The sequence below is a fragment of the Alligator sinensis genome, unplaced genomic scaffold (assembly GCF_000455745.1).
Source record: "Alligator sinensis unplaced genomic scaffold, ASM45574v1 scaffold849_1, whole genome shotgun sequence".
Taxonomy (NCBI): domain Eukaryota; kingdom Metazoa; phylum Chordata; order Crocodylia; family Alligatoridae; genus Alligator; species Alligator sinensis.
This window is the reverse complement of record NW_005842271.1, coordinates 1,129,793-1,140,244: the sequence shown is the minus strand read 5'-3', so window position 1 is coordinate 1,140,244 and position 10,452 is coordinate 1,129,793. Positions and strand designations below refer to the sequence as shown.

Genomic DNA, 10,452 nt, shown 5'->3' with positions numbered 1-10,452 from the left:
ACTCTTTCCTGCCTATGCAGGGGGTCGGACTCGATGATCTATTGAGGTCCCTTCCGGCCCTAACATCTATGAATCTATGAATCAAAGTCTAAGTGATCCTGGAGCTGGTTTTGCACGACTGGGTTTTCAGGGTGCAAGGGGAAGCAAGTGGGAGGTGGCCCAGCAATCCCCAAGGGAACAATGTGTACAAGAATTGGGTCATTTCTAAAGAACATTGGAAAATAAGTGGGGAAAGAGACAACATTAGCAGCTGTAACTGCACTGGGTTCCGGAAGAGCCAGTCTGCCTTCGGGCCTCTCTCCTGACCCGTGCTCAGCTGGTGCAGCTGGAAGTTCTGACCAGCCCACAGCACGATGCAAGTACAAGAGAGAGGACATTACTTCATTGAGAGCTCCTGCCTCTGAAACACTTCTGCTCTCTGTGCTCCAACCAATGCCTGAAGCATTAGTCCGGTCTAGGCTCAACACTTTTTGTTTTCCTGTTTAGTTGTGGGCTGAAAAGGCTGGCTCCGTGCCACTGCTTTGCTGGCAGTGAGGATTTTACATTATTATAGTTGGTAGCCCCCACACATTGTTGTGCCTCTACTATTGCATGTTCCTATCCCAGGAAGGGCTCCGTCACTGTGACCCAGCATCAGCTAAAACAGCTGCACCCAGAAAACACTGCTGGCTGTAACAGAATCAACCAGGAACTTTAAAGTATGGGGTGTAGGGAGGGTTAGGAAACAGCTGCTCATCAGCCCATCCTGTCCGCAGGGAATCTGGAGCCCTTTGTGTGCTCTTCCTTCATCTCTGACATTGCAGGCTGATGTAAGAATCCACCTGTTACAAGGTGAAGTTCAAGTGATAAATCCTGTCCAAGCTGCAGCTGTGTTAATTAACATCTTCACTAGTGCCAGGCTCCTGCAGTCTGTCTGTCTCACGAGTAAGGCTGAGAAGAACCTGACCTGGATTCCTGAGTCCAGTGCAACTAGCTAGTGCCAGCTGTGGCAATGATATGGCTTTGTTCCCGTGTGTTTCTAGAACAAAAACATTCCCAGCTACTACCCATTTATAGACAACCCTACAATAATAAACACATGTATGTGCAGCAAAGAAGCACACACACACACAGAGGAAAGAATTGGGAAACCAATAAAAAGTTTCTTCTATTTTACAAGTCAAGAAGATTATTGCAAAGAACAATCAGCTCAGGAACTGAGTTCAAATTGATGGACTAATAGCATGGCAACATCTGTCTGAGGCTGTTTCTGTCAAAACAGATCACCAGAGCACATCTCCCTGCTTGACCTGCCATGGCCTTGCCCCTCTATAGCACTGTTTGCTATGTGATATTGTTCACACATCACTGTGTTTTAGGAGTATAGGAATAGGCACAGGAAGTTGGCATATCATCCACCCTGATGGACGACTGGAGTATTACAAAGGAGACAAACAAGGAAAGATAAGAACAGTTCCAACCTTTTCAGCATGATAAGCTGTGACAGGAACAATGTCATTCAAACCCCCCCCAGATTCCAGGCTCCCTCTTACCTGTGTTCTAGCTTTTTGCGGCTAATGCACATGGCCCTCTGGTAGCCCTGGGCAATGCAAACCTTATGCCGGCTACATTTCACTTTCTGGCAGGGGTCTTTGGTTGTGTCCAAAGCTGAAGACAGAAAAAGAACGCTGGTGAACTAAATGTCCCCTCTGTCATTTGCAACCCATCCTGCAAATGGCAACACAGTGTTCTCATCATGATAGTCTCAAAAAGAGCCTTGTGTGGTAATAGTCACTTAGGCTGCACAGCACAAGAATGTCATCTAAACTCATCCCTTTAAGGCAGCTGCACTCTGGTAATTAGTTCTCGGTTGGTAGCCATAGGCCAGAACTAGGAAAACCAAGAACATCTTTGAACTTTCCCTTTTTGTCACCTGAAATTTCATTGTCTGCCCTGTACCTGGTCAAAAACCAGCACTTGTGTATTAAGAACATTTCTGCAAATGTGTTCTGCTCTTTTTGCACTGAAAAGTCAACAAAGAATTTTATTTATAAACCAAAATTTAGAAAACCCAGGACTGTGCACTACACAGGCTGCGTGAGGTTTCTGTAAAATGCCTGTTTTCCTAAACTGCATCTTTCTGTAAGAGAGCTGTCTCTCACACTTTTCTGTAAGGGTGATGCCTGCCACATCCTATCTCCAAAGTACTACATGTATAGCAGCTTAGAGGTAGGACTGATCTAGTGGTCTAAGCATGGAGCTGGGAGACAGCATTCCTTCCCCCAGTTGTAACCCCAGATCTCCTGAAGACCTTTAACCAAGTGACCTTTGGTAAATCCCTTTAAAATTTGCCTCAGGATCCTCCTTAAAACTTATTTTTGTGATGCCCATAGACACCTTGCCAAAGGTTAGGCAGCAGGTGTTAGGAGACCAACAACATCTTCTTATTTTCTTGTATTCCTTCATCTGCTGGCCTGCATCCATCTGTTGTCTGCTATGATATACTTAGATGATATGTTCCTTGGGGAAAAAAAGACCATTTTTATGTTCTGCGTTTCTACAGCACCCAACATAATAGTCCATGGCTGGAGCTCCTAAGCACTGCTGCAACACAAATATCATCATCTTCAGTTTCTCCCTCTATAGCATAGGAGTATTCATGAAGAAGCACTGTAAAAGGGTTAGTTCCTATCTGTAAAGTAATAATTATAAATAACAACATAGCTATAAGTTAACAGCTAAGCAGCACTTCTCATACTGCCTCCTCATCTCAACTGTGAAAAATCTTCAGTGACTAGGGCCCTGTCTGTAGGGAGGGCACAGTCAGCTTGTCACAAACAGATGCTGGTCACTGACAAGGCCTGGCTTCTGGAGCTCATGCATGCTGCATGCTGTTGGGGCAACTTGAGTCACTGCAGCCAGGGGCTCAGGCAGACAGAAAACCAACCATGTTGAGACCTGACCCATCCAAACCAGAATATGACAGAACTCAACAAAAGCAAATGCAGCACAGAATCAGGAATTCTCTGATCGTACTTCTGTCTTGTTAGTCTGATAGCACTGAGCTTATGGGGCTAATTCACATATTGTAAAGGAACTTGCAGAAAAAAGTATTTGATGTGCCACATCCCAGGTCTCAAATGTTGGCCAATCCTCTGCTAACGCTCTCCCCCTGCCTGCAGAGAGCCTCCTCAAGGGCAGATCACCAGCTGGAGCAAACAGCTCTGGCTACTGACCAGAACTTCTATCAGGCTGCCCCTGACACCAGCCGATGCCTTGTATTTCACAGCCCTTCCCAACTGCATGTAGCCAGCGTTCCAGCAGAGAATGCAACTGTCCCAAACCTGGCTGACAGGAAATCAGGGCCCAGCACAAGGCATGGCAATAGGCCAGCAGTGGCAGAGTCTGTTGCAGAATGGCTCCTGCAGGATGGGCCAGTATCTCTGACAGTTAATGCACAGATCATGCCCAAATAGAAAAGATGTTCAGCTATTTGCTAGGGTAGCAGCCAAAATGTGGGAAGGTGAGAAGAGGGTGGGGGAGGCAGGGAAGAATCAGCATTTTAAGATCATCAATATTCATACGAAAAGTGGCGGAGTCACATTGGCCCGTGTCAGATTCCCAGAGTCGCTTTCTTCCTTCATTTGTTCTGTATCTACGTAGAAACAAAATTATAGCTCCTCCAAACACCCACAGTAAGAAACCTCTGTGACATCAAAGGCCCATTCTGTTCCCACAGCAATTTCACTGTGATGTCAATGTAAAAGGATTGATATTTCCAAGTGGAAAATAAGCACAAGAGGATGACATCAGAATAGCCCCCAACACTCATGCAGCATCTCTATAAGCATTACTGGGAAAGATAATTTAATCCACCACTGAAGCAGAATCAGCACCGGGCTGAACAACAGCTGCCCTTTAACAGCACATGGGACCTTGCCCAACCTGTCAGGATAGGAAATAGAGAACAGTAAATTTGCTGGGATGATATAGAATCTACTCAAGCTAGGACATTCACGCACACTGCTGTGGGAGGAGACATTTAATCACCCTAGTTTAATTACCAAAGCACTGGTCAAGATCTTTGTTTAAATTCCACCCATTAGATGGCAGCTCTAAAGGTACACTGCATGTGACTTGCTGGTGAGGCACTGGCTCAGAAAAAAAGGGGGCACTTAATCTCTAGCTCCACTTGATGCAGGATGCTGGTGTTCCTCGCCAATGCTAAAGTTCAGTATCAGGTAACTGGAGTGGATGGCAGCAGGACTGTCTAGAGACACATTCCTGGAAGTGTCAGCAACTCTGCAAACAATGAGCATAAGCAAGAAACAAGAGTTACCTTCATCAACTGGCTGATTATCCTCCCAGCTCTTGATATAGTCATCCTGGGGAACGAGAAAGAGAAGGGGAGAGAGAACAGCTTAGTCAATGGAAATACCAAATGTGAGAATCCATGTTCAGAACTACAAGCCTGACGATCAGTGATTAAAGATAACACTGACCTGAAGAGGTAACAATAATGCCTCATTGACAACTGGGGCTTGGAGGACAGTCGCACTGACACTTGCAAAGACAATTTAAAGGTTCCTATTGTATATATTTATTATTTCCTTCAGCATTGCTAGAAAAGTGAAAACAGCCAATCATTGTTCAAGCAGGCCCTATAGGAGATTCCCTTTGCCCAGCACAGCTGTAGCAGTGTACCTTCACCTTGGGATATGTCTATAGGGCATGGTTTAGTCCCAGACTGATATACCCCCAGTAGTTTTCAGTGACCTAACTTGGGCATCAGGAGCAGTAAACAGCTGTTACACAGAGATCTGCCTAGGTGAAGCACCATGCTATCAGCTTCCAGTACCCATGCTAGCTCATTCAGACATAGCTTAGGTCTCTCTGCATGACACAGCATTGTGCTGTGTAGATGTACCCCAGCTGTGGCCTCTGGTGCATTCAAGTCCTGGCTTAGAGGGGATAGGTCTGGTTATCTATCATAAATGCTGGCACAGCTGTTCAAATGGCAGTGCGCTGCTCAGTCAGTATCTACCCACATTTTTAAAGGTGCTGAGCAAATGAAATTTCTTGGGAAAGGAAAACACATGTCCTTTGTCTCCGACTCCCTGATCTTGAAAAGCAATTGATCATTCCTGGTGACTCAGGATTGAAGTCCCTCAAGCCACTCCATCCAGCCCCTGATGGCTGCCTTTGTCTGCTCCAAGCAACAAGGCTGAAGCAGAATACTACTCTAGCCAGTGCTGCTCTTTTTAAAGCAAAGGAGTGAAGGATACAACTAGATGTGCGGTAAAAACACGGAAGTGTAAGAGCTGTGACTTTATTGGTGGGCCCAAAATGTACATGTTGCAGGTGGGAAACTGAGCTCACTTGCCCAAGTCAAAATAGGGAGTCCAAGTCCCAGCCCCCTCCTCAGGCAGCCTGACAACCACTTCCGCTGTCACACTGTGCAGGACTTAAACCCACAAGCCTCCTTTGTTTGTGGAGTCTCCAGATTTGGAAAGCTACCAACAGTTTGCAGCACTAGCATAATCAGTGACGCTGCTGCTCTCCTTGAAAATGTTTTTCAAGGCAGAATCAAATGCAGGAAACAACAACAACAAAGAGCAAAAGCAGTGGGAGGGGTTCAACAGTTAATGACTCCATGCTATAGGGAAAGGGGGCACCACTACTGTGCAGTGCCAGTGCTGGATCCGTTCAGGTTTCTCCTCGTGGTTCTCTTACCTGTGCCACCCCCAAACAAACACTGTTGCTATGCTCTCAGATGCACCTTTACGGTTTGTCACTTGCTGCTTAGGCCTATTAAGAATAGCTCTGATGTAAGAACAAGGTCTTCCTTGCTTTTTGTACAGTGCCAAGCACGGTGTCAATGTACAAGTGACATCAACAGATGATAATATCATGTGCGTATCAATTAGAATACTACTACCAGTACTACTCCATGTGTATCATTATATAACAACCACCTCCCTGACAGGTATTTGCTAAGTCCTTCAGTGGTACCTTCTTTTTGCTGACAGTTGCATAGGCAATTTCTTAGGGAGAAATTGTACACAGGGCTAGCACAAGGCCTATACAGCACCGCAATTCCACTTCAGTGGTCTTCTGCATAAGGATAAATCTTCCTTTTGTGCATGAACAAAGGCATGTGTGTATAGGCACAGATACATATACAAAATACACATGCATGCACATACACCTGCTCCTCTTGGCCATACTTTATGCAGCATGCAACTGTTCAAGTCAACTCCTGCTAAGCCAAGGGGAGTGGTCAAGGATGAAAGAACAGAAAGGATAACACAGATGCCCTGTAAAAATTAAATGGAACCAGATTCAAAAATCAATATTTACTCACCTCCACCTCCTGGAAATGCAGGCCGCAGCAGAAGAGTAGGTTAAAAAAAAAGTGGGGGGAGAGAAGAGAACATACATGAAATAAAGACACAGCTAGGGCTCTGGCTGCAGAAGTGAGCCAGATTTGTGATCAAACAGACTATTTCTTTGTTTAAATTCCCTGAAATGTCAGAATTAATTTCCTCTAAGTGATGTGTTTTTATAAAGACTCCCCCAATGCATCTTTCCTGCTTTCCCAATTTGCATTCATTAAATCATACTACTTTCACAATGGCAACAATGAAATTAGATTGCAGGGACAAAACTCAAGATGAATGCTGATCATTCAGTGCTTTATTTAAGCAGCAGCACCTCTTCCAAGACATTCTGGTTACCTCTGGGAGCAGAAGCAACTGTGTCTTGGCAGGTCTGTGTCATGTTTGGTGCACTTGAATTCACAGTAATCCTTATACAGCTTTCAACTCGGCTGTAATAAGTAACATTCAACAAACCAAACTGAAGGTCCTTGCTGACAATGGAATCTTGACTTCCTTCCTGTTCTGCCAGCTTCCTAACACACCCTGGAGGCAAATATTTTAGACCCTAGGAAAAGGGACATTATATTTAGGAGTGACCAGTAACCTATTCTAAGTTGCTTTGTTAGGGATTTAAACCAAACTACTGCCACCATAGTGTTACTTGGCTCCTGGTAAAATGAATGTCCCCATTCCTTTGGTCCCAGCTGTTCTCTTCAGCTCAATGTCCTGTCTGACACATCCAAAAGCCTTGCGGGTATTTATCAGCCACACCACATGCTGTATCAGCAGCAGCAGCAGCTGCAGTTCAGAAGAAGAGCTGTGTCCTATTCAGGTTTCACAGTTATACTAAATGGTCTCTTGCCATGACAAAACCTTCATTTCTGTGCAATGGATTTGGGGGATACCACATACCCTGATAGCATCCAGATAAGGGACTCGTGCTAGAAGAGCTTCCACAAATACATCTGAATGGGGGGGGGAAAGAAGCTGTGATGAGACAGCAGTCTTTGAAAGTCACTCACTGGCAACATCTTGTTCTCTAGGTGTAGATGTCTGACTGCAGTTTGTAAAAGAAATCAGGGATTTGCTAGTCTGACTCACCTTGACACAGCTACATTCTTAGCGAATGCTGGGCCCATTTTATAGGGACATCACATAAAAACTTCCTGGATAGGCCTCATATTGTGTGGTGCTGTTGGTTCCTTCAAGAATACTGCAGTATCAATGGGGGCTTCTCACTGCTGTTTCCATGGGCCAGCACCAGAGCTCTGAGTGCCCCAGGCCATCTTTTACCCCTGTCAGCCTGCAGCCAACAAGTGCTTTGCTTCCCCTGCATTCTGCTGCTGCCCTGTTTTCCACATGCCTTTCCTGCTCTTAGAAGGTCAGTACATTGTGGCTGGATCTGACAGGACCCAACATCAAATTCAGGTGTCGTGCTTTGCAAATGCACTAAATGCCTGTATTCGAGACCTTTCAATTAATTGAAAAATCCTTTAACCCTCTGGCTATTACTCTGCTAGCAGAGTATCTGCATATTCACATTGGCTCCCTTTTCATTTCTCAATAGGTTACACACTGAAATTAAGGCCTTCTCAGTGTCTAACAAACATGAACACCCCCCTCCCCTGTGTCCCACAGGCCCACTCCTGTCACCCTCCCTCTCCCACACAAGCTCTCACACAGTTCTGAGTGAACGTGCACGGTCGCACAGAAGCACATGCTATCTGTCACAATTCTCCTTCCCTCATCTTTCTAATGAGACCTGAGCTGTTGGCTCAACCAGCCTTGCTGACACAGGTACTGTTTCTCAGTCTAGGCCCCAGCCCTGAGATGACAGAATTTTTATTTTCTGAACGCGCCAAAAAGTGGATTACAGGGACATCCATGCAAGGATGGTGTCCCTGTAAGGACATCAGCATGCTGTCTTCTGGATGAGTGGGTGGAGGGGTCCCATATCAGGAAAGTCTTAAAAACAGCAGTGTCTGTCCAATGAGGGCACAAGCAGGGAAATGCCCCTTCTCAGGGCAGTCGCTCTCTCTGCTCAGTATCTAACAGAACCGTCCCTGTTCCTTCTTGTGGGACTCCCTCACAAACCTGCAAGCACCTCTGATGACTCAATCCTGTTCCTTTCCCTTTGTTTTCCTTCCCTTCCTGGCTGAGTCTCAAGCCACTTCCTCCTGGTGCTGGCAGGTTTCAGTACAGCTGGAGCCTCAGAATAAGAGAAATGGGCTGTTGCTGCCATGCCCCAGCCAGGCTCAAAGGCATTGTGCGTCCCATCTGGCACTGGCGCTCTTTGTGGGGACAGCGATTCAGAGCAAGGCCAGAACAAAACAAATGTATTTTCTATTGAACACCCACTCGAGACTTCCAGCCCTGTCCACTCCCACCATCATTGCTTTCAATGGCCCCAATCAGACAAGCACACAAAGCAGAACAAACAAGTTCCCTCTTCCTGAAGGAAACGGCACGTCATCCAACCTGGCACGCTGCCACCCTGCAGCAGCTCTGCCAGTCCCACCAATGGGGGCTTCCGCAGTGGCTCACTGCACTATGGAGCCAAAAGCCACTTGAGGGTTATTGGCTGAAGTGGGACGTGCAACAGCTCTTGGAAAGACTCCCACTGAGGAAGGGAGTTTGTCTCTAGGCTGGGGATAAGCATTCCCCTACACTGGACAGAGAAAGGCAGGAGCATGTAGCGAAAGGCAAGCTGGGGTTATCTGTGCCATTGCTATGGCTGCCACACTGTATGGGTGATGCAAGGCAAAGGCTGGCCTCAAGACTGGTGTCAGTGCAGCATGTTACCATGGGGAAGACACTCAGAAAACCCTCTTAGGCCATTTGATCTTCAAGTCGGAGGATTCAAGGCTAGCAAGAAGGAACTCTCCCAACCCAGGAAAGCACCTTTGCTCCCCTGGAAACAAGCCAATCAGGGCATGGGACAAGAAGGTCCCATTGCTCCCTGCAGCTTCATACAGGGAAGCTCCTGCAGCATGGGAGGAGGTTTTCCTTTCCTGTGAAATGCAATGGATTCTGATGTACCAGAAGGGCCACCCTGCATGGATTTCTGTAACAACCCACAAACAACCCTGCCTGTCAAACCTTGTTCTGCACCAGACTTATTGACATGATGTAAGGAGAAAAAGCAAGAGCAGAGAGGGACAGAGCCTGCCATCAGCTGAATGGGAGGGGAAAAGAGTGCTCACTCTTTGGGTCATGGAAAGAAAAAGTCCACAATTTGCTGAAGTACCCCTGGGTGGGCACTGTGGGGTGGCACGTTTCTTCTGTGACGTAGGCTGGACATTAACAAATGTCCAACCTACCTCACAGCCCCTTGTGCTTGGACACACGTTACACAGGGTCACCTCTATGGATTTCAGTGGTGTTATTTCCTCCCCCGATATCTTTCTCCACTTAGGCTGCTGCACCCCTGCTGCAAGTGCCTTCTTCCCGACACTGCCACATACTGAGAATGGCCCTCCAGCACTTCTCTTGGTCACTGATTCTCCATCTTCACCCATTTCCCCATCCCCCCCCCCCCCCCCCCCCCCCCAGCCTTCAACATCTCTCTCTCCATTTGCTTTAGTAATTGCTTCTCTTTGCAGGTCTGCTATTTAACTCTGCAAACAGCTTTGAGAAGCATTTTGCATGGAAGATGCTATAAATACACAATAAAGCAGTAATGTACTATACATGCACATTAGAGAGTCCCCAAACCCAGTCTCTTTCAAACCACCGCTAAGCTCCTGGCTGCAGGGAATTTAATCAGTCCCTGCCTGGTGCTTGTGGGGGTTTATTTTCAGACCATTTGAGTTTATTTAAATAAAACAGATGTGTCAGCACTTTTGTGCATGTCACGTTCTGTAGACAGGAGGAGAGAGGGGAGAAAATGAGAAGATTGTTGACAGTGTAGGTCACTGGAGACAGCAGCTCCCTCAGGAGCTGAATGCATGGAGAGGAGACTGTGCCTGACCTTGCATTATCACAGGGAAGTGTAGCACCAGCATAAGGGCTAGGGGAAGGATGCTGGGAGTGCTCAACGTTTCTCCAGGCCTGAAGTCTGCCAGTTTCCCCCTCAGGCCACAGAATATTGCCA

General features: G+C 46.6%; 1 protein-coding gene across 1 annotated transcript in view; it reads right to left on the bottom strand.

The window, feature by feature from the left end:
* The window catches only part of SPOCK2 (SPARC (osteonectin), cwcv and kazal like domains proteoglycan 2), a 26,039-nt gene extending 16,162 nt beyond the window's left edge, over positions 1 to 9,877 (bottom strand). Inside the window, exons 1-5 of the mRNA XM_006027896.3 lie at positions 9,680 to 9,877; positions 6,694 to 6,924; positions 6,344 to 6,352; positions 4,319 to 4,364; positions 1,533 to 1,647 (exon numbers count right to left, since the gene is read on the bottom strand). Of these exons, the coding sequence (XP_006027958.1) occupies positions 1,533 to 1,647; positions 4,319 to 4,364; positions 6,344 to 6,352; positions 6,694 to 6,924; positions 9,680 to 9,877 (599 nt within the window). The remainder of the gene's footprint in view (positions 1 to 1,532; positions 1,648 to 4,318; positions 4,365 to 6,343; positions 6,353 to 6,693; positions 6,925 to 9,679) is intronic.
* Between the last annotated feature and the right edge of the window lie 575 nt (positions 9,878 to 10,452).